Genomic DNA, 27,651 nt, shown 5'->3' with positions numbered 1-27,651 from the left:
CAGAAATAACGTCGTCTATTTGAATCGGATGGATTTTATCTTACAGTCAGATTAAGTTATGGTAATGCAGAAGACCCGTTTTTTTTTTAAATTCGATAGAATACATCCAACACCTGGTTTCTCCATATACGTGGGACTTTTTGTTGTTTTTGTTGAAACACCCTGGCTAGTAGTTCATGACAATCAATAGATGTCTGCCCAGACCTAATGGGTGTAATGTTTCAAAACGATGCGCGAGCAGGTACCCTGGTTTCACTTTTCTCCATTTTTTGTGAGTAGGATTTCCAAAATTTAATCATATTTTTCACTTTTCGGTTGTTTGTTTACCTTTCTTCTTGTCGCAAGGTAGTATGGGATTATCTTCTATTTCGCTGCGCTTTGTGCCCCGTTACGTTTAACCATTGTGTGATGTTAAAAGATTGCTCGGTTGTTTTCAGAATTCTTTCTCTTTTGTTTTTGCCTATTTTCTAAATGTTCATGTTCTGATCTTTTATGGAATTTCAGTTGATCTTGGACTATACTGTAATATGAGCTTAACTCCTGATTAGTTGGGGATTCTTCCCGTTTATTTTTGCATATTCATTGGCTTCCCTTACAAATAAAAGAGCAGCGAGTGTTCAATACAGTTATGCTGGTACGTGGAGGCGCGAAGGCCTTAGAAATTGGGAGCTAACTTCTCCCTTGTTATTAATGAAGCTCTCAGAGCTGTCACCTGATTATAAAGTTACTTATGTGATTACCAATCTTTGTTAGGTGTGATCGATAACCACTGCTACCTAATTAGCAACAAGAAATAAAGGAAAGAAAGAAAATGGGTTACTGTTTCCCTTTATGTGTTTATTCGTCCAGCCCTAAGACCCTACAACTTCCTTCCCCGCCCTTATGTGGACTACCATAAAACAATGAAATAACCCCGGATTTGCTTGATGCATTGAAGAGTGCGTAAGTAGATGGAGATTTTATTGTGCTCGATTTTCTACATACGGTTGTCATTTACAAAATAAGCATTCAACCGTGAATGGAGCAGTGATGAAATTGTTTAAGAAAGAAGCTCCACAAATAGTAAAGGGGGCCGGATTCATATGTCCTGTTGTAGTTCGTTCTTTCATTTCACCCGACAGAGTGTTTGGCAAGATAGAGAAAGTGATTAGGCATAAATACTCCTGACAAATACAACACAATGTTTCAAGTGTTTGGAAAAGTGAAGAAACAAGGTTCAGGCGTGCTTGTACATGATTGGAAATCCACCATCCAAGAAGTAATAAAAAAAAAAGACAGTGGCAGTTTAAATTATCAGTAATATTAGTGGGGGATTCTGCCGCCTTCAATCCCACAGGCCCTCCGCAAAGGCATCCTCCTCCTCTTCCTCAGGCTCTCGGGAGAGCCCTCCTCCTCCTCAGGCCCTCGGAAGAGACCTCCTCCCCAGACCCTAACCTCACATCCGCCATCTTAGAGGGGCTTAAACTATTCATGCGTAAGAGAGCTAGCCTAACCTCGTGGAAGTGCCTAACCTGAGTTTTACAGCCGGATGCCCTTCCTGATGCCTAAGAGCGTGACCCTAACATCATATTCGCTATCTTGAAGGGGCTTAACCTAACTTTCTACGCGTAAGAGAGCTAGCCTAACCTCACGGAAGGGCCTAACCTCAGTTTTACGGACAGATGCCCTTCCCGACGTCAATTGCACAAGAAGACGGCTATACATGGCTCCTTATGAGACACCACCTAACCTCACATCCGCTGTCTTAGAGGGGCTTAACCTAACTTTTACGCACAAGACAGCAAGCCTAACCTCATGGAAGGGCCTAACCTCAGTTTTACGGCCGGATGCCCTCCCGACGCCAATAGTGGCTATACATGGATCCTTATGAGACGCCTTAAGGGCGTTCGCGCAAGATGGCGGTCGCAAGATAGCTGCTCTAATGAGAATCCCTTGGGATGCTTGCGCTATGATGGCGGCTATACGTAGCTCCTTACGAGACGCCTTAAGGGTGCTTGCGCAAGATGGCGGCTGCTCTTATGAGACGGCTTAAGGGTGCTTGCACAAGATGGCGGACACGTGATGGCGGGTATATACGGCTCCTTATGAGATACCTTAAGGTTGCTTGCGCAAGATGGCTGCTGCTCTTATCAAGAATAAGCTAGCTTTCTTGAGGCTAACGTGCCATGCTGGTTCGATTCATTAAATTTGGCGCTTAAATGCAAAATGGTAAATATTTCGAAATCGGTGCGTCGTAGAGCAAAACGGACAAAATTTTTCCGCGCGATACACAGGTTCGCAGTATCAGGAACATGATAGCATAAGAAAAAAATAGTCTAATGATGAGATCAACGGTTCGGCTCATACTTAGTCCCTTTGGCATTTGGTCTGTTTTAGCTTGTATTGAAGCAAGTTTTCGTAACTTGATCAGGTCTTGCTATGGTAGAGAGTACAACCTACCGTGCTGGTTCGATTTATTAAATTTGCGGCTTAAATGCAAAATGTTAAATATCTCGAAAACGGTGCGTCGTAGAGCAAAACGTACAACATTTTCCTGCCTAATACGTAGGTTCGCAGTATCTTGAACATGATAGCATAAGAAATAAGTAGTCTAATGATGAGATCAACGGTTCGGTTCCTACTTAGGCCCTTTGGCATTGACAGCTATCTAATTCTGTAAGATGGCGGCTGCTCTTATGAGACGACTTATGGGTGCTTGCACAAGATGGCGGACACGTGATGGCGGGTATACACGGCTCCTTATGAGACACCTTAAGGTTGCTTGCGCAAGACGGCTGCTGCTCTTATCAAGAATAAGCTAGCTTTCTTGAGGCTAACGTGCCATGCTGGTTCGATTTATTAAATTTGAGCTTAAATGCAAAATGTTAAATATCTCGAAAACGGTGCGTCGTAGAGCAAAATGGACAACATTTTCCTGCCTAATACGTAGGTTCGCAGTATCAGGAACATGATAGCATAAGAAATAAGTAGTCTAATGATGAGATCAACGGTTCGGTTCCTACTTAGCCCCTTTGGCATTGACAGCTATCTAATTCTGTAAGATGGCGGCTGCTCTTATGAGACTGCTTAAGGGTGATTGCACAAGATGGCTGCTGCATTTATGAGACGCCCTAGGGATGCTTGCGAAAGATGGCGGCTATACATAGCTTCTTATGAGACTGTTTAAGGGTGCTTGCACAAGATCACTGCTGCTCTTATGACACGCCCTGGGGATGCTTGCGCAAGGTGGCAGCGACAAGATTGTGGCAATACACAGCTCCTTATCAGACGGTCTAGGGGTGCTCGCACAGATAGCGGAGGGCTCTTATAAAGAAAGCTAGCTTAGAGGCTACTGCGCAAGATGGCGGCTGCTGTTATGCATGCGCTAGGGAGCAATCTGAAATTCCACGTGTTCTTCAAAGATACGTTCTTTTTGACAGCGGCTATCTTTAATCAACAGAGCACCGTGCAGCCAACTTTAGCTACTACCTTTGAAATGTGGTGGCGGCAATTTGAAAAATTCTACGTGGTTTTGATCCCTGTCGATCACCATCTTTAAACAACAACGCATCGTGCTGCTATCTTTACGGCACTAAACCTCATTGTGGTAGAGGGTAATTTAAAAATTTCACGTGCTTCTTGACAGCTCCCATCTTTAATCAACAGAGCATAGTGCTGCTATCTTTACAGCTCTAAACCTCACACCTTTGAAATGTGGTGGCGGGTAATTTAAAAAATTGTATGTGCTTTTTTCACAGTTGTCATTTTTAAACAATGGCGGCTATACATAGGCTGTTAAGGCATCATCCTTCTCCTCCTCCGCCTCCTATGTCAAGGCATAGCTTTATATCTTTATCGAACAACTTTAAACCCGCATCGCGAAGGCCAAGAGTGTGCAGCGATAACATCATTGTGCATGTTTAGACTTGCAGATCACAAAAGAAGTGATTGAAACATAAGAAGACTGAAATCAAACGCTGTACTCGATACAACCTGTGTTCAGAACATTGTTTGATGCGTTCACATCTCTAAATACGTTATCAAAACTAGAATCGAACACTGCACTCGATGCAACATGTGTTCAGAACATGTCAGGGGATACCTTTGTTCTAAGGAGATCAGATTAGGAAAGAAGTGATTGAAACATAACAAGACTAGAATCGAACAATGTACTCGATGTCGTTAACTTCAACATGTGATCAGAACATTGATTGATGTGTTCAGAACACTAAATAAGTAATCAAGACTAGAATCGAACACTGTACTCGATACAACATGTGTTTAGAACATGCCAGGGTATGCCTTTGTTCTAAGAAGATTAGATTACAATAGAAGTGATTAAGACTAGAATCGAACACTGTACTCGATGTCGTTAAATTCAATATGTGATTAGAACATTGATTGATGTGTTTAGAACACGATACAACATGTGTTCAGAACATGTTAGGCGATACCTTTGTTCTAAGAAGATAGATTCGAAAGGAGAAAAAATAAGACTAGAATTCTGAACAGCCTGTGCAAGATAGCGGCTGTTATAACGTCCTCCTCCTCTTCCCGCTCGGTTAAAGCATATCTCCATCGAACATACAACGCGATATTATGCATAAGGCAATGCACAATCTGCGTAGCCAACTCGCTCGGTAAACGATAATATGAATACAACAAAAGTGCAACTTCAAATGATTTGCCTTCTATCATTTGTCTTGTGCGAAAGTAGTCGAACAAGTTATCGCACAAACATGTAACATGAAATATCAGTCAATCAGTTGGCATGGGTTACAAGCATGTAGCTCATGCGGAAAGTAAAATTAAACGGAACGCTTAGTGCTATAAGAAATACACTGCTTACATTTTAAGTCCCTAGCAGTTGAACAACTTACTACATAAAATATCGGTTCGGAAACATATTATTTCAATCTGTTGGCATGGGTTACAAGCATGTAGCTTGTGCACGCGAGGGCTACTATGCAAAATGCTGAACCGAAAATATAATCGTGCTACACACATGATAGGGAATGGAACCCAGGGGTTACGTCTTATCAGAAGGGTAAAATGATGTAAAGACTCTTCCTATTCCTTATCGCACATTCCTTGTAGGACTAAAGGGCTAACAGGCTAAAGGGTTAAAGGGCTAATGGGCTAAAGGGCAAAAGGGCTCCTCCTCTTAGGAGGAGTAGGCTGAAGTGGGTCACGATCACGACCACGTGCTCTTGTTTGTAAACAAAGCCACGTGCATTTTTGACAGCTGCCATCTTGACGGACCCTAACCTCACTTTTAAGGACAATAGAGCATCGCTAACCTCACTGCCGCCATCTTTGCGGCGCTAAACCTCAAGGCTGCCACCTTATGCATGTCGTAGCGCGGAATTTAAAATCCAGCAACAGTACATCGCTAACCTCACTGCTGCCTTCATGAAAAGTTCAATGCTGCAAACACTAAAATCTATCAAGCCGATACTGATTTCTGTTAGAAAAACGCAACTAATTGCACTACTAATAGGTCGGGGATTTTGTTAAGTAATTCTGATAAGACGTGACCCCTGAGTTCCATTCCCTGTTTTGTGTGGCATGAATTTATTCGGTTCTGAACACAAAACCATTTACCAATAAAGATTAATTTGCTACACTTAACAAAGTAGATGCGTTCTTACTAATAACAGTCGATGAGTGTGTTCCTGCTGTTAAAAATGTACCCACTTCAGCCTACTCCTTCTAGGAGGAGGAGGAGGGCGTGTTGAGTCGGTGCAGGAGACCTTTTGCCCTTTAGCCCTTAACCCATTAGCCATTTAGCCTATTAGCCCCTTAGCCCATTAGCCCTTTTGCCCTTTTGTCCATTAGCGCTTTAGCCTATTAGCCCTTTAGCCCTACAAAGAATGTGCGATAAGGAATAGGAAGAGTCCTTTCATCATTTTACCCTTCTGATAAGACGTAACCCTTGGGTTCCATTCCATATCATGTGTGTAGCACTGCCTTATGCATAAGATCGCGTTGTATGTTCGATAGAGATATGCCTTAACCGAGCGGGAAGAGGAGGAGAACGTTATAACAGCCGCTATATTGCACAAGCTGTTCAGAATTCTAGTCTTATTTATTTTCTCCTTTCGAATCTGTCTTCTTAGAACAAAGGTATCGCCGAACATGTTCTGAACACATGTTGTATCGTGTTTTAAACACATCAATCAATGTTCTAACCACATGTTGAAGTTAACGACATCGAGTACAGTGTTCGATTCTAGTCTTAATCACTTCTTTTGTAATCTAATCTCCTTAGAACAAAGGTATCGCCTGACATGTTCTAAACACATGTTGTATCGAATACATTGTTCGATTCTAGTCTTGTTATGTTTCAAACACTTCTTTCGTAATCTGATCATCTTAGAACTAAGTATCCCCTGACATGTTCTGAACACATATTGTATCGAGTACAGTGTTCGATTCTAGTCTTGATTACTTATTTAGTGCTCTGAACACATCAATCAATGTTCTGATCACATGTTGAAGTTAACGACATCGAGTACAGTGTTCGATTCTAGTCTTGTTATGTTTCAAGCACTTCTTTCGTAATCTGATCTTCTTAGAACTAAGTATCGCCTGACATGTTCTGAACACATGTTGTATCGAGTACAGTGTTCGATTCTAGTCTTGATTACTTATTTAGAGTTCTGAACACATCAATCAATGTTCTGATCACATGTTGAAGTTAACGACATCGAGTACAGTGTTCGATTCTAGTCTTGTTATGTTTCAATCACTTCTTTCGTAATCTGATCTTCTTAGAACAAAGGTATCCTCTGACATGTTCTGAACACATGTTGTATCGAGTACAGTGTTCGATTCTAGTTTTGATAGTTTATTTAGTGATCTGAACACATCAAACAATATTCTGAACACATGTTGTATCGAGTACAGTGTTTGATTCTAGTCTTGTTATGTTTCAATCACTTCTTTTGTCATCTGCAAGTCGAAACATGCACAATGTTTTTATCGCTGCTCACTCTTGCCTTCGCGATGAAGGTTTAAACTGGTTCGATAGAGATATAAAGCTGTGCCTTGACATAGGAGGCGGAGGAGAAGGAGGCAGAAGCCTTAACAGCCTATGTATATCCGCCATTGTTTAAAAATGACAGCTATCAAAAAAGCACATAGAATTTTTTTAAATTACAGGCCACCACATTTCAAAGGTGTGAGATTTAGTGTTGTAAATATAGCAGCACTTTGCTCTGTTGATGAAACATGGTAGCTGTCAAAAAACACGTGGATTTTTTAAATTACCCTCTACCACGGTGAGGTTTAGTGCCGTAAAGATAGCAGAACGATGCGATGTTGTTTAAAGATGGTGATCGACAGCGATTAAGACGACGTAGAATTTTTCAAACTGCCGCCACCACATTTCAAAAGTAGTAGCTAAAGATGGCAGCACGGTGCTCTGTTGATTAAAGATAGCCGCTGTCAAAAAGAACGTATCTTTGAAGAGCACGTGGAATTTCAAAATTGTCCTCTACCTCATGCATAACAGCAGCCGCCATCTTACGCTGTAGCTTCTAAGCTGGCTTTCTTCATAAGAGCCGCCGCCATCTTGTGTGAACACCCCTAGGCCGTCTCGTAAGGAGCTGTGTATTGCCGCAATCTTGTCGCTGCCACCTTGCGCAAGTATCTCTAGGGTGTCTCATAAGAGCATCAGTCATCTTGTGCAAGCACCCTTAAGCAGTCTCATAAGAACTTATGTATAGCCGACGTCTTGTAGCCGCCATCTTTCGCAGGCATCCCTAGGGCGTCTCATAAATGCAGCAGCCATCTTGTGCAAGCACCCTTAAGCAGTCTCATAAGAGCAGCCGCCATCTTGTAGAATTAGATAGCTGTCAATACCAAAGGGCCTAAGTAGGAACCGCACCGTTGATCTCATCATTAGACTACTTATTTCTTATGCTATCATATTCCTGATACTGCGAACCTGGGTATCACGCGGAAAAATTTTGTCCGTTTTGCTCTACGACGCACCGTTTTCGAGATATATAACATTTTGCATTTAAGCCGCAAATTTAATAAATCGAACCAGCACGGTACGTTATACTCTCTACCATAGAAAGACCTAATCATGTTACGAAAACTTGCTTCAATACAAGCTTAAACAGACCAAATGCCAAAGGGACTAAGTAGGAACCGAACCGTTGATCTCATCATTACACTTTTTTTCTTATGCTATCATGTTCCTGATACTGTGAACCTGGATATCACGCGAAAAAATTTGTCCGTTTTGCTCTACGACGCACCGTTTTCGAGATATTTACCATTTTGCATTTAAGAGCCAAATTTAATTAATCGAACCAACATGGCACGTTAGCCTCAAGAAAGCTAGCTTATTCTTGATAAGAGCAGCAGCCATCTTGCGCAAGCAACCTTAAGGTGTCTCATAAGGAGCCGTGTATACCCGCCATCACGTGTCCGCAATCTTGCGCAAGCACCCTTGGGGGTCTCGTAAGGAGCTATGTATAGCCGCCATCTTGCGCAAGCATCCCAAGGGATTCTCATAAGAACAGCCATCTTGCGACCGCCATCTTTTGCGAACACCCTTAAGGCGTCTCATAAGGATCCATGTATAGCCACCATCTTGTACAATTGGCGTCGGGAAGGGCATCCGACCGTAATACTGAGGTTAGGCCGTTCCATGCGGTTAGGCTTGCTGTCTTGTGCGTAAAGGTTAGGTTAAGCTCTCTACGATAGCGGATGTGAGGTTAGGTGGTGTCTCATAAGGAGCCATGTATAGCCGCCATCTTGTGCAATTAACGTCGGGAAGGGCGTCCGGCTGTAAAACTGACGTTGGGCCCTTCCATGGGGTTAGGCTAGCTCTCTTACGCATAAAAAAGTTAATCCCCTCCAAGATGGCGGACGTGAGGTTAGGGTCGCGCTCTTAGCTAGCGTGAGGAAGAGGCCTCTCCCGAGGGCCTGAGGAGGAGGGCTCTCCCGAGAGCCTGAGGAGGAGGAGGAGGAGGCCTCTCCCTAGGGCCTGAGGAAGAGAAGGAGGAGGAGGAGGATGCCTCTGCGGAGGGCCTGTGGAGGTGGAGGTGGCAAAATCCCCCACTTATATTACTATTATCTTTATGTAAAAAGGCTGTATTTAACAAAACAAAAAAATGGAAGTGTTTTGGTGTGAGATGAAGTCCGCCATAGACGTGACACTGGCGGTTCCACTATCAATTCTGAAGAGAGGTAGAGTCTAAGCAATGTAACAAATCTTCAACTAGACGAAAAATTCTGAAAAATGTTTTGCAGCCAACTTGAAAGAGCGTGAGGATCTCTTCTACAACAAAGTCGTGTAGGATGGCGAAGAAGAATATGAAGTTTCAGATTAAGAAGGAGGATTTGGCTGTTGATAATGGAAGTGCAAGGTCCAGTTTTAAGATTCGTATAAGGCAACTATCATATGTTTTGTTAACATCTACCGCCTTAGTAGTATTTCTATATTTAGCAGTATTTTTGTACTCTGTACGCGTGCAGAAATGTACTTAATGTTTTCGCTCATAACTATTCACATTTTCCAGGATTGTTTTAAGAAAACTTCCTCTTTTCAGAAGAGCCACTTTCAAAACACTCAGAATTCAGCATTTTCCTTCAAATCGCTCCTTAACCGAACAACATTATTTAAAAAATAAGAATCTACTGACATATTTTCAAACGTAAGTTTTCTACATATCACTAAATGTAATTAATATCAGGAAACAGTATTATTTTAAGAACTGCTGATTAGAACATTCAAATTATCTTCCGACTCACTGCGAATATTTGCACCATATTTTGGGTAGTCAGGAAACGTCGAACTCATTAATACCATTATGTATATCTACCGCTTATCCCTGTTTCCTGGTACGGGGTTGGGGATGAGGTGAGATGGAAATATATCGCATGATTATACGGTCGAAAGCACTTCCTTACGCCAACCTTAGTTGAGGATTTCAGGAAGGTGAAATGAATGACATTGAGTAAGAAGGCGGAAGGATTCGGCTGTGGCATATGAATAGGGACTGTTTCGCTATTTTCTGGAATTGAAAATGGAAAACTGCAGAAAACCATTCTCAGGGCAACCGACGGTGAGATTCGAACACACGTGCGGTCACTCCGCTTGGAACATTAATACTGCATACTGTATATTCATTCACATACCACTACCACATTTATATATTGCGTTCATTCGAAATTATTTTTCCACAATTCAGGGATACTTGCGCAGATAGCAGACTGATAGCATTTTACTTTTCCCTCTGTCTGAACACGTTTATTCCCATTTCAATATTTTTACCTGAATGTTAAGAAAAAAAGCCTTCGCCGTCAATAGTGGTAAATGTCTGAAGTCCTTGGCGTAAATTTCCACGCATTTTTCAGCCACCAAGGCTCATAAATTCACGAAATGTTTTCCTATGCTGGACCTGAGCCCTCTTTAATTACCTTACTTGCATAAATCCATCACTTGTTAACCACTCTTCGCTTTCCTTTACAGGTGGTTTGCTCATTTCCCTGTTGCTTTTCACTGTTAAGACCAACTGAGCTGCATTGAACGAAGCTACACTAACCTGCAGTAGCACACTAATATACACTCGTGTGAAGTCCAGTAGTCCAAACAGGTCCCGCGAAACTTTCCAGGCTTACGTGAACCCAGTGACTGACCCTATGACTAAATCTTTTCACAACACTCTAACACACAAGTTGTGCTCCAAACGTACATACTTGGCACCATCATAGCTCAGCAGATGCTATACTACCACAGGCATGAATGGAACTTCTGTGGAAGCTACATTTTGCTCTGACTTGTACCAAGAGGTAGATGCAAAAACACTGCATCAACAATGAAATCACAACGAGCGGAGTTCTTACACTGCATAGTTCCCAATAATTAAAATAAGTCGTTAAACAAGTATATTGAAATATTTATTTACAGTGTTACAAAGATAAAAAGACAAAATCACATTTTGGTAATTTCTCTGTGAATACGAAACAAACATATTTAATGAATATTGAATTTTCACGACGCGAAATCGGGAGGTTGTGGGTTCGGATCCCACTGGTGTCTGGTTGGCCATTTTTTTCTCTACTTAACATCTCTTCATCACGTACTAAATGTACGTAACACGACCTAATAGATTGAAAGTCGTTTTCGAAAACATATTTACACTAGTTTCCATTCATAGTCGAAAAGAGGCCACAAATTTAAATGTTGTAGATGGATTCTAATTTTAATGTTTCATGGATCCCTCCAAAGTTAGCAAAACACCGGTTTCACAACACCAATTCTGTAGTTCACCAATAAAATTTTATACTGGCATTCTATGAAATTTATATTTTTCAGGTCTGACAGTATATACTTGGATTTAAACAATAATTAGTATTTCTGTGTTAATATAAATGATCTATATTTTTTAATAGATATCTTGTTCCTCTTACTGTCGTTATCAGTTAATTGGGGTATTCACCTGAAGTGTGTTTCGCTCTATCTGGCGTCAATCCTGTGTGGGTAACACACATGTTTCTCTTGTAGTTGCAAAGTTTGGTGTGGTGTGGTGTGGTGTGGTGTGGTGTGGTGTGGTGTGGTGTACGTAGATGAAGGTAACACCCTGATCCCGAGCCATAGGAATTAACCATACACAGTTAAAATCGCCAGCCCTGGCGGGAATTGAATCTGGGACACTCTGAACCGAAGGCCAATATTGTGAGCATTCAACCAAGGATCCGGATTTTAATCTAATCATTAAACAGATTCGGTGTTCACTAAAACATATTATGAAAAGTACTTATGCCAAGAAGGAGAAGTTAGTGTATTTCTAGTTGCGTTGACAAAAGTAGGTAGTCATTGCCTTTTAGCGAAGTTCAACCAAAGTCCACCTTCTGCTGCAGCGAAGATGTAGCTCGGATCTTGGACGATCGTCTTTGGTGTCTTGGGCGATGGCCTGATGTCGTAATTCAACACAACTTGAGCTACACCAACTTTCACTTGAAGTTGGGCAAACCGCATACCTGAAACAAATCAGTGATGGTGGATGTGATTGTTCTTTGGAGGAGGATATCTATTGAGATACTCATCTCTGTTATCCTAATCCTTGGCGATAGGTGAAGAGGCGTGGTCAAACGGAGAATGTCATCGGCAAAGGGAAGTAAAGTTACATGAAAGGCGAGATTCCCGAAAACTCGGAAACCTAATACTGACGACACTTTGATAAAGAATAATAGACAAGGGAGGTTGGGCAGGTAAGATGAAAGGGAGAAACCTGGCAAAAGTCAGTGAAGGCATTGTCTGGCCCAGTTAGGAGGAGAAGAGCTCAGCAAAAGGATCATACACAATGGCGTATTCCAGATTCGAAATAATTACTCAATGTGCAAATAAATATACTTAAATCTTAATCCTGACATTTTACCAATTAATTGATATCAGCACTACATCTGGATGTGGTCGGAATACCCAATCTTTAAACAAGAGAAACTAACCAGGAGCGGCAAAATGTTTAATTTATTTCTCTCTGAACCGAACGCCGTTACGATGAATGCTAAGCCAAAGGGACGGACGACTTTACAACGTATGGACGTATTTTAAGTTTTGCATAGTTAATTATATATAAATATTCTAGAATTACAAAAGTGGTGGCTGGAGTCACCCAACATAGGATTCGCAGAGATTGGGTGTCCGAAGGGATAGCAACCAGCCAAACCACTGTGTTATTCGCAATCGCTGTTTTCGGATTACAGGCTATGTACAGCATCATTAATTCCATTGACATACAAATATTTACCATAACCTTTGTTACTACTGTAATAAACACCAAGAAGGGGTTGTGCTAGATTAACGAACGTTAGTAGGCGTGTTTATATATCTGAAAGATGATGTTCATTCAGATTTCCCGGGAATTGCATTAGCGTGGTGCTAGTAGTGGCCCCGTGACTTTGCACATCAGGTTTGCTATAAATACGGACTGTACTGTGCGAGAGCGTTAGTTACCTGTGACATTTGTCGGAGTGGCTGTGAGTGGGTCAGGACTGCCTTTACGACGACGAAGAGGACAGTATCCATAGCTCGCTGCGTTTGAACGAAACCGTACAATGGTGCTACGTGAAGGTGGATTTTCTTTCAGTGCTATTCCAGAACGACTTGGCAGGATTGTCTCCACCGTGCATGCGTGCTGGCAGCAGTGGTCACGAGAAGGTACGTTCGCAAGAAGACCAGGCTCCGGACGTCCCCGTGGCACCACCGAGAGGGAGAACCGCCGTATTCGGCGTAGGGCTGTAGATAGAGGATTTATTGAACCATACAGGCCTTCGCCCAATACAGAGTTCAAATCCATGATAGCTCAAGCAAACAAAACCATATAAAAATTGAAATCATATAGAAATAGAAATCATATGTCCGACGGTCAACACACTACCGGAAAGCCGTTGGCCCTGTGAGAAAATCTAATCTACTGAACAGGCTATAATAAGTACAGTGGCCCCCTCACGCAGTGACCACCGCCCGGCGAGGCCTGCTCACAGTAACAGGGTGGGTCCACCAGGCGATGCCCACCGCGCGCATGAATCTGATGCTTAACATATGTAGGTATGTGATGCGTATGGCTGTAACGCAGCGGACTGCGTCTGCTGCAGCAATTCGAGCAGCAGTTGGCATCACAGTGACGTAACGAACTCTTCGAAATCGGTTACTTGAAGGAAAGTTCCGAGCCAGGCGGCCTGCTCCGTGCATTTCACCTACCCCAAACCACCGCCGTCTGCGACTTGGAGAATAGTGTGGAGGTCCGTTGTGTTTTCCGATGAAAGCCAGTTCTGCTTTGGTGCCAGTGATGGTCGTGTGCTGGTTAGGAGGAGGCCAGGTGAGCGCCTGCATTCCACCTGACCGCGGCGTCGACACACTGGACTTACACCGGGAGTTCTGGTCTGGGGAGCAATTTCCTACGACAACAGGAGCACTCTCGTGGTTATCCCACGCACCCTGCCTGCAGATGTGTACGTCCGTCAGGTGATTAGACCTGTTGTGCTGCCATTCATGAACAGCATTCCCGGGGGTGTTTTCCAACGGACAAAACACGCCACCATGTCGCTGTTGTAACCCAATGTGCTCTACTGAGGGTCGTAATGTTGCCTTGGCCTACTCGATCCCCCGATCTGTCCCCAATCGAGCACGTATGGGGCATCATAGGACGACAACTCCAGCGTCATCCACAACCGGCATTAACCGTCCTTGTATTGACCGAACAAGTTCAACAGGCATGGAACTCCACCCAACAAGCTGACATCCGGCACCTGTACGACACAATGCATGTTGCATGCCTGCATTCAACAGTCAGGAGATTACATCGGTTATTAATGGACCAGCATGGCGCATTTTCAATGACTTTTCTCGCGCGGATATTAACCTGTAGTCTTGTACCTTTAATCAATTAAATATGTTACCTCGAGAAATATATTGCCAAAATTTCCGTATTCTACATTCCTTATTTCATGGTGTTTAGATTTTTTCTGCCAGTGTAATATTAAATATTCATTAGTTATGCCAAACGGACTGCTAGTCCGCTATTTATTTTAGTAACAGTGGCCCGTAACATTGCTCCGGATACACTGCCATCTACAGCCTTATTGTACAAGTTTCCAACATTCCTGTATGCCACGTGTCGGCAAACGAGAGCGCGCTGCTGTCACACAGAACGCGCATGCCCGTATAAAGAATGTCGTCTTTAATGAATGGACAAGTAGATTGAAAAACAGATATAAAGACAACAAAACTTACCCCATTAGATTAAGTGTTGAAAATGATCTCCATCAGCCTTCAAGCAAGCGTTGTAGCGTGTAACCGCTTCACTGTCTGCCATTCAGCCTCACGTATTTAGAAAATTTCTGTGCGAATTGCATTTTTCACTTGTTCTATGGTGCGGGAATTACTTCTATACACTTTATATTTCAACATACCCCATAAATAGAAAACGGAAGTCGTTAAATTAGAAGAACGAGTAGACCATAAACCTGCACTATCTATGCACGTTCAGAATTAATAGTGCCCTACAATCCTTTTTGAAACTAATAGCACATCTTGGATTTTCATCTGACCATTACCAGTTATTTTGCGAATTTGCACGGCCATGCACATGAAACCACGCCTCATCAGAAAACAATACTAATACTAAGTTCAATTCACCACTGTTGTCTGACAAAGAAACGAATTGCAATGTTTCATTACGACTGGGTCTCTTGGGCTTAAAGTTTGCGTTTATGTGCCTTTAAATTTCAGTTTTCTTGCCACCCGTCGTGCAGAAGAATGTGAAATCTCACTTTTCGGAGCCAGTTTCCTTGAAGATTTTCAGGGGGATAGATTGTCTTTCACAAAATATCCTGCATTTTTGGTCATTTGAGACAGTTGGTTATTTAACTCTTCTGTTTTTTTTTTACCACTGAACCCCTCAATTTTGAGTTTATACACAATTTTATTAATTCCGTAACGCGTTGGTACTCGTGTTCTAGGAAATTGTTTTCAGAATTTTCTTGCCACTCTCCGAGTAAATTCATACTTTAACCATCTACAGCAGACAAAAATAAACTGTTCAGACCTTAATTCAGAAGCAACGGAACACTCTAAACCGATCAATTACTAGTGTATAAGAAGCAATCATACTGTACGTAGTACTGAAACTTTTTGCAGACTAGCTGAGTCAGTGACTTCACCGGACGAACCTTATGCGTCAGGCGGCCATTGCATCTTCCACTCGCTCAGATAATATTATTCCTGTATTATTAGTATTAATAAAAGCGTGTATTCCCATTATTGTGTCTGTGTTTAATACCTTTGGTTCGATGATTGTGTTCTCAAATATATTGTACGTCTTCAAGGCAAGGGTCTGACATGTACTGATTGTATGGGTAGGTTCTATCTCTTTCCTGAATTGACTCCAGTCTAGGTGGTTCTTCAGAATTCCCATTTTATTTAAATGCTCCTTTAATGGCGCGTTTTTTGAGGAGTACTAATACAAATCCTAACGGATTCTACTGCACGTAAGTTCCAGTGGGTTTTTTACACAGTCCTTTGATGAAGAGTTTCCCATGTTTAATGTTTGTTTCGTTTTCCACTTTTGTGGCGTTCGCCCCTGGATCAGCTCCTAATGGTACCTAATGGTACATTTAGGTATTCCAAGAGATGGTTCTAGTCGTATCAAGCATTATGCTGATTCTTGTCTAGCAAGTTCATCAGCTATTTCATGTCCCCCAGCTCCTCCGTGCCACGGTATTCACATAATTGTGTTCTCGAAGGTTCGACAGTGTACTGAGCCAATCTTCAACCAGTAAGTAATTCGAGTACGCTTTCTATTGGAATGTTCCATGGAAAGATACTACATCATACATTTGTGTGTAAATGTCTAATTGACTGTATTGTAGATGCAATGTTAAACTAGCAGTAAGTCATTGTAACGCTCAATCTACTGCAAATCGTAGTGTTAAAGTACTGTAAATATTAAAATTTTCTGTGAATTTGTATGTGATTGTGTTTATTACGTTACTTTACATGTAAATGGATATTTTGGATTATTTCCCGTATATTACTTCTGGATTCTCATGTGATTTATTTTAATTAAGTTACGGTACTCGTAAGTAATTTTTATTTATAAGGTAATTTTTATTCTTGTTTCAATTACTCCTTTTCTTATTCCTCTTCTGCCGGGCTGAGTGGCTCAGACGGTTGAGGCGCTGGCCTTCTGGCCCCAACTTGGCAGATTCAGTCCGGTGGTATTTGAAGGTGCTCAAATACGCCAGCCTCGTGTCGGTAGATTTACTGGCACGTAAAAGAACTCCTGAGGGAGAAATTTCCGGCACCTCGGCGTCTCCGAAAACCATAAAAGTAGTTAGTGGGAGGTAAAGCAAATAGCATTACTAATTATTATTATTCCTCTTCTTTCGTTATAATGGCATTTATTGTTTTGATGTAACTTATTGTAACATCTTGTTTCCATGTAACTGTTTGTTATACTGTCATTGTTTTTTTGTTGTTGTTTTGTTGTTGCAGCTATGCAACTTTGTTTCATTTAGATTTCGTTGCTATACTTCTGTAAGGAGAGGTGTCTCCCGTACTAGCTCTTCAGTACTTCCTTGATAAGGGAGTGTGGACCGGTGTTAACTCAGCCTTGTTATGAAAATAATGTGACTGGGTATGGAAAAGACCTGACTAGTATATGTGACATTCACCAATGTCTCAATTAATGCAACCGTTATTATTTCGCTTTTACCATCATAAAGGTATTTAGTTCCTTTCAAAGTACCGACCCAATCTGGGTTACTTAATAAATACAGTCACTGAATAAAACATACTGATGAAGGAAATATTTCTTCAATAATATTACCGACATGAGTTCAATATTGTTTCAACATACTGTATTTAGCGGCAAATATCACATCCCAATTCGTACGGCTACATTTTTTTATTGAACCGGCATATGTAGTAGTTTCACGGCATGAGAAGTGTAAATTCTCTAGGAGAATGCATTAATGAAGTCTGTGTAGAAGAAAAGAAAAAACCCAGAGGGATATGATTAGACGCTTGTACCTATATTTCAAGGTAGGTGTAAAATGGCCACGCTGTTTTCGAGAAAAGATGAGGAAGTACTTAGACTTAACGCTCAATGAATCTTCTACGTGGGTACATGTGATAGCCATTCCAACTGTTTCGACTCATGGATTTTTGATTGACCCTACCGTGAGAACTATGGCTTCTAAAAGCAAACCAGCGGAAGTTCTAAATAAAACTGCGAAGCCTACCGACCCACAACTCCATAAAATAAGAAAATATAACATTTATAGAAGAAGTAGGTCTAATAGCTGGAGCTAGAGGCTAGATTGATAAGTTTATAAACATGATAATCTTGGCAGCTTTAAAGGGGCCAATTGCTATTCTGAGGATTAATTTGTATAGCCTAACACTTATAATTTACATACAGAAAAACAACTTCCCTTTCTCCTTTCCGTTCTTTGTTAGGTTTACGTCTTACCGACACGGCGAGGCCTTATTGCTACGATGGAATAGAGAAGAACTGAGTCCAAAAGAAGCGACCGTAACTTTAATTACAGTCCCAGTATTTTCCTGCTGTGAGAACACGGAAAAATATTTTTTGAGCTGCCGACCGTGGGGTTTGAATCCACTGCCTAGTGAATGCAAGCTTACACCTACGTGACACTAATCGCGTAGTCAACTAGCTCGGCGACCTTTCCCTTGTAAAAACATATCCCTCTCTAATCATCTTTATTAGAACACGCAAATGTTCAGAATGCTTTGTCTATTAGCCAGCCTCTACTTGCAGAAAGATGAATGGGTCTACTTTACAGAGATAGGGAGACTCGTCGCTTATAGTAACATAGATTGCCTTTGAGTTGAAGTATTTATATGAGCTGCAGATTACGCGAACCGTACTAACGTGTTTATGATTCACTTAGAAATGTTTAAGCAATTCGTTAATTTTGCTGAAAGTTATAACATGTTTCGAAAGTAATTCCTAGTGTAAGGTTTTAATTACCTATGCAAACTCGAGGTCCTTCACCGAAAGGTATATACGTGTATTTTGGAATAGATTCCTTCTTTTCTTCTGAAAATCTCTCTGGATCAAATCTGTCCGGTTCTGGGAAATACTTCGGGTCGTTTTGTATGGCATGTATGGGAATAATAATCAACGTTCCTGGTTCCACCTGCATAGTACCACCAGACTTCTTGGGTAGCTCACACGGCTTCGTGCAGAATTTCTCCATTGTCATCAGCGGCGGGTGCATGCGCAGAGTCTCTGAAACAAGAAAATAGGCCAATGTTGATAATTTTTTTAAATGAGTCTTATAAATATGATTCTGTTTTCAGGCTAAATAATAAATTAGCTTTCTATAACTTTTATGACTATCTTTGAACTTCACACTAATTAATTAATTATCCCTTTTTACACTACTAATAATAGTGCGGACACACTAATTATGCAATGTTGCGCACTTTTGGCAGTAGTTATATCTCTATATTTTATGGCGACGATGGAATAGGAAAAGCCTAGGAGAAGGGAGAAAGCGGCCGTGGACTTAATTAACGTACAGTCCGAGCATTTGCCTGGTGTGAAAATGGGAAACCACGGAAAACCATCTTCAGGGCTGGGATTCGAACCCACTATCTCCCGGATGCAAGCTCACAGCCTCTGAGGACATATGCCGCTGCTAATGGTGATATGTCCGTCGGATGGGGACGTAAAGCCTTGAGCAGACCTTACGGTGCTATTTGACAAGTGTAGACTACGTGCCGGCACCGGGTTTCACCCTCTCCCTATCATGTATCACGTCATTCATTTCAACGCATTAAGTCCTCTGAAGTGGTTGATGTCTCTAAGGGCATCCAGTGGTAAAAAGTCGCTACGAGGATTCATCTCGCTTCATATCTGACCCCGAAGAGAGACGGATTAAGGATTGGACATACATACTGTACATCTAAAGTTGGTTCCTAAGGTAGGAACCTTGCCATTTTTCCACTATTACTGCTGAAGTTAATTATTTATCATTATTTTATAATTTCGGATTGCTTTCTGTGTACAGTGAAGAGACTCCGCTTGCCAGTGCAAGTTTAGCAGTTACGTTGGTAGCGTTCTTCCTTGATTTGCGAATAACTTAACTATTACCAACGTTCATTTTGCTGCATCGTGAAAGTTAAAATCCGCTCTTATCTGAGGGTAACTGATTAACATATTATTATTTAAAACTGTAGGGCTATTAGTAAAATATCAATTCAGTCGAAAAGTTACATGCATGAATAATGTTTTTGATAACCTAGTTGGAGTAGGATTACATCTCAAGTTTCATTGAAAACGTACTCAGGTAAGTGAGCCTTCATTATTCCTACTTGCATTGAGATAATGTTTCATTTGAAAATATTGGTGATTTTCATAAGTAATTATTAAAGTTTTTTTACAGGACTGTTACTACACTTTGCGAGGAATATGCTCAGTCCTGGTAGTCCTTAAAGTATGAAATGAATAATAATATTTTTTTTTACCTACAGATTAACAAATGACTGGAATCTGCAAAGAAAATTACCTGAAAAAACCATGTTGAGATACGGCAGTGAGTGAATAATATCATAGGTAAGCTTCCCGTCATTTTTTTCCACAGCTTCCGCTAACTCTTGTCGTAACTTTTCCTGAGCGTCAGGATTCATGGCCAGTTCGTAGAGGAGGAAACTCATTGTTACCGAGGACGTCTCAAAGCCTTCTACTATAAAAGTGACTGCGTGTGCTGTGAGATCCTCATCTGAATAGCCTGAAACAAATTAAAAATGATCGGTATTAGATTTAGAAAGATCTAATGCCTATCAATGCTAAGACGTTATTTATTTATTTATTTATTTATTTATTTATTTATTTATTTATTTATTTATTTATGTAATCTATGTATTTATTTATTTTATATATAAAAGACCCCAAAAGACAAGCTTACTTTATTTGATATATGCGTAGTATACAAGTGGAGCACACGACAACATCAGTAATTCCTCTCAAGACATAGCTGGTAAGTATTCTCACCTAGACCATCGGCTTTCTCTTGAAGTGCAACTTGTGTCTTCTGTTTGATCTGCATCAACATCTGGAGGAAGTCATTACGTGTCTCTTTCTTGTTCTCTCGGTATGTCACTACCTCACTCACGATTCTCCGATAGAAATCAGCAACTTCAGTTGGCATAATCCTGTCAAAATGGTTCAACTGTCTTATTGTTATATCTTCATTCATCTAAAGCCAAGACTTTAGATATGGCATTGTTAAACAACATAAATTTGTACCTGACAATATCGATCACAAGTTAAATAATTGATACCTTTATATACATGCGAATCACTTTCTCGCTGTCCGACTCGTTGGCTGAACGGTCAGCGTACTGGCCTTCGGTTCAGAGGGTCCCGGGTTCGATTCCCGGCCGGGTCGGGGACTTTAACCTTAATTGGTTGATTCCAATGGCCCGGGGGCTGGGTGTATGTGTTGTCTTCATCATCATTTCATCCTCATCACGACGCGCAGGTCGCCTAAAGGCGTCGAATAGAAAGACCTGCACCTGGCGAGCCGAACCCGTCCTGGGATATCCCGGCACTAAAAGTCATACGACATTTCATTTTTTTTTTTTACTTTCTCGCTCTATATTAATTAGGGGAGTTATAATCACAAATGTATTGAATTTACTTGAAGTTACTTAATGCGTGGTTATTTTCCTGTTCATAATATATGAATTATTCATAATTATAGTAAATAATTGTATCATAAAGGATGGATCCGTGGTTCAATCAGCCTACAGCAGAATTTGACGATGATGATGATGATGATGCTTGTTGTACAAAGGGGCCTAACATCTAGGCCATCAGCCCTATACCATAAGTAGCCTATTGGGACAACTGTAGTCGGGCATACTGCTAAACACTTAGGGATGAGGTTTCAAGTAGCGAAAATATTTATATTTTCCTCCTCCAAGCGCCTTTACGGCCTAGCTTTGCTTTGCGTTGGTACTGTGAAAGGCAGCCCAAGGAATTCAAGATGACTAAAAAAAAGAAAAAAAAAAAGAAATTCTATTTGCTGATAAAATTGTTATTTGAGAAATAGACGACAGCATGGTGTCATAAGTGAGAGTTTATAAGTAATAATAATAATAATAATAATAATAATAATAATAATAATAATAATAATAATAATAATAATAATAATAATAATGCTACTTGCTTTACGTCCCACTAACTACTTTTACGGTTTTCGGAGACGCCGAGTTGCCGGAATTTTGTCCCGCAGGAGTTCTTTTACGTGCCAGTAAATCTACCGACACGAGGCTGACATATTTGAGCACCTTTAAATATCACCGGACTGAGCCAGGATCGAACCTGCCAAGTTGGGGTCAGAAGGCCAGCGCCTCAACCGTCTGAACCACTCAGCCCGGCTATAAGAAATAAGAATCCTTGTGGAGAAAAGTAAGACCATGGCTAAGTAAGAGAAGAGGGGGTCAACAATAGAGATTGAGTTGTGAGGAGTTTCAAGTACTCACACTTAGAAAGCAGATTAAAGGAGAAATCAGGACTTGATATTCGAATCCGCTGGAGCATATAATATTCAGGAATTTTCTGTCAAGAAGTTTGCAAGTACTATAAAACAAAGGTAGAACAAACGGATGTTAACGAAGTAACGTATCTACAGAGCGTTCAGAACCTAGCGCCACGCACACTCCGCCACCTGGCGGACAATGATATGCTTACAAACAGTCACGCACGGCCAACTTGATGCGTCGCTCTAGCTAGCTGGAGCGTTGTGAGGGATCCAATCGGCCGTGAGTCACTGTAGCTAGTCTGGGCTGGGCCTGGCGTCTAGCGGCTGACCAACAAGGCAAGCGGTCTCAAGGCCAAGATGTATCACGCTATCTGTTAGTAACAGTGTTGAATGGGGTTATATTATTGCGGCCGACTGGATCCCTCGCTGCGCTCCTTTTGTGATATTATGAACGTGTCAGGCATGTGACAGCAGCGATGTGACTGGCCAGAAAGCAGTGAATATTTCTCGCTGAGACGTATATTTTAAAGAATTCGTATGTAACATGTTCGAGTAAATTTTACCATTCGGAGGCTCTTTGAGGCTCTCTCCGAGGAAAGATTTCGAGATATCCGAGTGAGAATGGAATTGAGTCCGGAAAAACCAGTCTTGTGGCTCTCCCAAGAATGTGGCTTTTCTATAGGTTTTGACTGCAAAGGACTTAAAACGATCAAGTTTCACCCGTACAAAATATCCAAACCAAACCAAACCCCATGGCACTACAGCCCTTGAAGGGCCTTGGCCTGCCAAGCGACCGCTGCTCAGCCCGAAGGCCTGCAGGTTACGAGGTGTCGTGTGGGCAGCACGACGAATCCTCTCGGCCGTTTTTCTTGGCATATATTAAATCGTATTACAAACCCGGATGAACCGTTTAAGTTTAGCAGGTCTGTTTTGCAGTCCGTACAGGATGGAACTGTGACGTTTTTCGACTTTCACCTTTGGGTAATCTTAAGCAGAATGTGTATAAGTTAGGAACAACCCGCGTTCTTTTCGGATTCCCGAGGAAAACATCTCATACTTCTCTTTATGAGTGATGAAGCTTGGTATCATCTGACTGGTTATGTGAACGGTCGGAACAGTCGGTAATCGAACAGTGAAAATTCTCACGCAGTTCACAAAGTTCCGTCACAAGACGAAAAAGTCGAGGTATGGTGCAAAAAGAAAAATGGGTCTTATATTTTTTCAAAGCACAACGAATTCGGAGCGATGTAAGAAATAGTTTTGAGACCATTCGCTCAAATGCTCACTGAAGAAGAAGAACAACAGCACGCTTGCGTCCAACAGGACTGTACGACAGCTCACACACAAGCATAGTCCTTGCAAACTGTTCGTGAATTTTCGATCAACGGGTAAATTACCTACGGATTTTGGCCCTATCGTTTCCCCGACTTAACGATTTGTGACTGTTATCTTTGGAGTAACCTGAAACAGAAAGTGAATAGGAACAACCAGTGTACTCTTCGAGATCTCGAGGATGAGACCACAAACCTTATACGGAGTACAACCGAAGATGAACTGCAGTGCGTGTTTCAGAACGTTCTGCGCCGCTGCAACTTGTGCCTGGAAAAAGATGGTGCTCGCCTTGTCCGCCAGGCGACGGAGGCTCGTCCTACCGGAGCATGCATTGCACTAGGTCCTGAACGCCCGATGTGAGTAGATCTGATAAGGCTGATGACGGTAATGAGGAAAAATTTAATACAGACAATGTAAGTGAAATTTCTGAGAGTTATGTTTCAGAAGGAATGTGAAAAGGGTGAAACTAAAATTACTTTAAATAGATGGCAAGACCTTTGGAGCGACTGAAATTACAATTGCTTGTGGAGTCATTTCATATAAAAATACTTATTTTAAAATCACGTATAAAATTAAAAGAAACTCTTGACCTATGAAACATTTTTTTTTTTTTTGTACTAGTTGCTTTACGTCGCACCGACGCAGATAGGTCTTATGGCGACGGTGGCACAGGGAAGGGTTAGGAGTGGGAAGGAAGCGGCCGTGGCCTTAATTAAGGTACAACCCCAGCATTTGCCTGGCGTGAAAATGGGAAACCACGGAAAACCATTTTCAGGGCTGCTGACAGTGGGGTTCGAACCTACTATCTCCCGAATACTGGATACTGGCCGCACTTAAGCGACTGCAGCTATCGAGCTCGCTACCTATGAAACTAGATAGTTACGGAACAAAATTTAGTTCCTATTTTCGATGCTTATTCACCTGATCACTTTTCTCGTTCTTATGATCAAGAAGGTACTTGATAATCTATGTTAGTATACTGTTTGTAACAAAGCCAGCAAGCTTTAGTTTTACGATAACGTTGGCGCTGTGGTCAGAGGAACCTCCAGTTTCTGTTGCATAATCTGATCCATCAGGATGTGCTTTTTCATTTCAAAAGTCCTATCAGCACTGACCGGTATTCGAACTGTAGTCAACTGGCGAGAATTTGGCAACACTGTCACATCACGTCGCTGTTACTCTGACATGCCAGAAGTCAAGGGATGGCGGAATGTGTCTTAAAAATTAAGTGTCTGTATCACTACAGCAGGGCCTCTCAGGGTGCATGCGCGTGGTGCATGCACTGTGCACGGTGCAAAAGACAACTTCGCTTGGTTGACCAGAGTGCAGACCCCTCCACTCCTCTCTCCCTACACCTGTCTCACCCGTTCGGCGTTTCTCCGCGTTCCTCACCTTCACTGCTGTTTCTCCCCCACTGCGAAATATTTATATGTGGTGAGCGGAGACGCTCAGTTGTATGGGACAAGGTTACCAGTGTTATTAAAAAATTTAAAAAAAAGTGAATTAGAAATACACATACATGTTTGAGAGGAATGTAAACATAAATTTAAAAAATGCAGAACCCGTAACCAAAATGAAAATGCTACAATACTGGAACAAACCTCATTTGTGGATATAGAAATGTTCTTCTTCAAGATGTTTCAACTTCCTTAATTCTTTCTCTCTGACGTGTCCTATGATTTCACAATAATTTTCCGAATGTAGTCTGTTGTAGTGTCTTTCAGTAGACGATTTTTTTACGCACGTAATTATCGTCCCACAGATTAAGCATTTGGCGTTGTCGTCACGACAGATAAAAAAAATACGAAAGATCCCAGTTCGATTGAAATGGACTTTCGGAAGTCTTTGCTTTCTTCGAAACAGGTTGCTCCATTATTATGTAGTTGTCGTGCGCTTATCTATTTCACTGATAAACACGTCGTCTACCACCAAACGCTTCGTCGCTCTCAGCACACTACACCATCCGAGTCAAGCCGAGTTGAGGCGAAGCGTACCGATGCACAGTGCACAGAGCCTATGCACCTCGCTCTGCACGCGTGAGAGTTTGGGCGTTTGAGAGGCCCTGCACTACAGGAAGGCTTTGCTCTTGTAAGACGATGTTCGTTATCCGAGTTTGAACGGAGCACGAGCCACAGTGCCATACGGAAGTAATGTTCATTGCCTGAAGTTGTGGAGATATTACATATTTCTCGATCTACTGCGTGACGTTATTTATGTTCCGGGAATACTTCATTGAAGGAGTCGCCGGAAACTTATTCGTGTTGCTGTGACGTTAAACAGCAAAATGCATCTTGTTAGTGAGGTAAAGAACATTGTTTTAAGGATGAGTACAACCAGGCGTCCGCATGTTGTTATTTCTCGATGTATGCAGTAGTTTCTTTGCACAAGCCAGAGAAAATTGTAGATTCCACTGGAAACTCAGCCTCTTTTATGGCTGTGACTTTGTGGAAGCTACTCAAGTGTGGGTGGGTGGTGCAGAGTGCGGCTAGTGCGTATGGCGTTGTGAAAGATTTTACTCATTAGGCAGTCGCCCGCGATGGTACTTTAGGTCCAGTGAGAATAACATTGCTGTACTACCTCTCTCCGCAAAATTCTTTGCACGTCTCATGGCACCACCATCGGTTTCAGTGGATTCCCTATGACTATATAACCTGCTTCCGAGATCAAGAATTGACAGACAAGTAAACAATCATCCCTTCTACTCGTTGTGAATAAGTTTACGATATTAACAGTCACGCGAAACTTCAAACTTGCTTTGCTTCAGACATATTGTGAGTTTTCGTACTTTAGTATTAAAAACTTTCCTTCGGATTATTAGGCTACTTCATTTTGGGGTTACATATTAAAAATATAATAAGAAAGTGAGAAAAGATCTTACCTAATTTTCAGTAAAGAGCCCAACGCTGGGAAGAAAAAGGTTAAAAGTATTCGTATGTTGGTTAAGACGTCTTGATTGAACATTTTTCGGTTCATCTCGCGGAATTCCGATTTCGTGTCTTCGAAACATCCAGCTTCTATTCCAAAGGCACAGCTAGCAACTACGTCAGTTGTGTACTTGCAGCAGAGTTCTTTTGTCTCTATACCATCTATAAATACACAGAAATATACTCAAAACATTAGATTACAGTGAAACACCGGTGATATGAAGTTAATTTCTGTCGCCATATCATAGTAAAGCTCTGGTACACGTTTTGTAATATGTTTTAATTCATATTTTTCATAATTTCAGAGGTGAAGAATAACATTGTCATACTTCCGCCTACTTATGCTTGTGTGAATATCATCTAATAACTTGAGTTACTTTAGTGCCATAGCTAATTGAGTTTCATAAGCATCATGCACAGTAACTTGCAGTTCGTATTCGCCTCATTCTTACCTGGTTCATTTTTTCGTGCTTGAGTTTGTAGATATTTATCCAAATCCTTGGCTGTCTTTTCCACAAGGGGGAACAGTGTCTTCAGTTTCCCTGACGTGAAGCCTGGAGTAAGAGTTGTTCTAAATTGTTTCCAACTGAAAAATTATACCATGTTTATTAGGATTATAGAAACTGGTTGATTTGTTGTTGTCGTTGCCTGCGTTGCAACCGAAATATATGTCTGTCTGTGTTTCAATACATGAATCAGTATTTTAATTGTTGTTGATATATCACGTGAGTATTCATTTATATAAAGCTCCTATTCGACCCGAATTATTCGGAACCGTCACAGTTTCTACAGAGTTTTCCCATGCCCGTACAAGACGCTTTTGGGGCAAGTATTTGTCCCCAAGTTTTATTTAGGCTTTTACTTTTCCTTTACTTTTCAAGAAGATAAATTTGACAGTCTATTGCATGGTCATGCTAATGAGCTTTGGTGTGCTTTATTCGTGTTAATAATAATATAATTTATTTTACGTCCCACTAACTACATGTACGGTTTTTGGAGACACTGGCGTGCCGGAATTTTTCCCCGCAGGAGTTCTTTTACGTGCCAATAAATCTACTAAAAGAGGCAGATGTATTGAAGCATCTTCAAAGACCACCAGACTGAGCCAAGTGCGAACCAGCCAAGTTGCAGTCAGAAGGCCAGCACCTCAACTGGGTCCTTCAAATGTGAAGCTAATGTATTAACTATTGGACTTCTGAAATTTAAGAAGGTGAAAACACTCACGAGAAATAATACTAGACAAATAAAACTATTCAAGAGAGGAGAGAATATTCATAAACAATCTAAGAAGCAGTAAAGAAAAATTAAAGTCTATGTACAGATTATCAGCACTGACCACCTGGGCAAAGCACATGATTAATAGATCCACAAT

The 27,651-nt window shown here is 41.3% G+C and overlaps 1 protein-coding gene across 1 annotated transcript in view; it reads right to left on the bottom strand.

The window, feature by feature from the left end:
* Nucleotides 1–10,886: 10,886 nt before the first annotated feature.
* LOC136867277 (cytochrome P450 6j1-like) overlaps nucleotides 10,887–27,651 on the bottom strand; it is a 32,059-nt gene continuing 15,294 nt past the window's right edge. Inside the window, exons 4-9 of the mRNA XM_068226837.1 lie at nucleotides 26,732–26,865; nucleotides 26,234–26,441; nucleotides 20,529–20,689; nucleotides 20,044–20,265; nucleotides 18,501–18,761; nucleotides 10,887–11,982 (exon numbers count right to left, since the gene is read on the bottom strand). Coding sequence (XP_068082938.1) covers nucleotides 11,816–11,982; nucleotides 18,501–18,761; nucleotides 20,044–20,265; nucleotides 20,529–20,689; nucleotides 26,234–26,441; nucleotides 26,732–26,865 — 1,153 coding nt within the window. The 3' untranslated portion in view covers nucleotides 10,887–11,815. The remainder of the gene's footprint in view (nucleotides 11,983–18,500; nucleotides 18,762–20,043; nucleotides 20,266–20,528; nucleotides 20,690–26,233; nucleotides 26,442–26,731; nucleotides 26,866–27,651) is intronic.

The sequence above is a fragment of the Anabrus simplex genome, chromosome 1, assembly GCF_040414725.1.
Source record: "Anabrus simplex isolate iqAnaSimp1 chromosome 1, ASM4041472v1, whole genome shotgun sequence".
Classification (NCBI taxonomy): Eukaryota; Metazoa; Arthropoda; class Insecta; order Orthoptera; family Tettigoniidae; genus Anabrus; species Anabrus simplex.
This window is presented reverse-complemented; position numbering and strand designations above follow the sequence as displayed.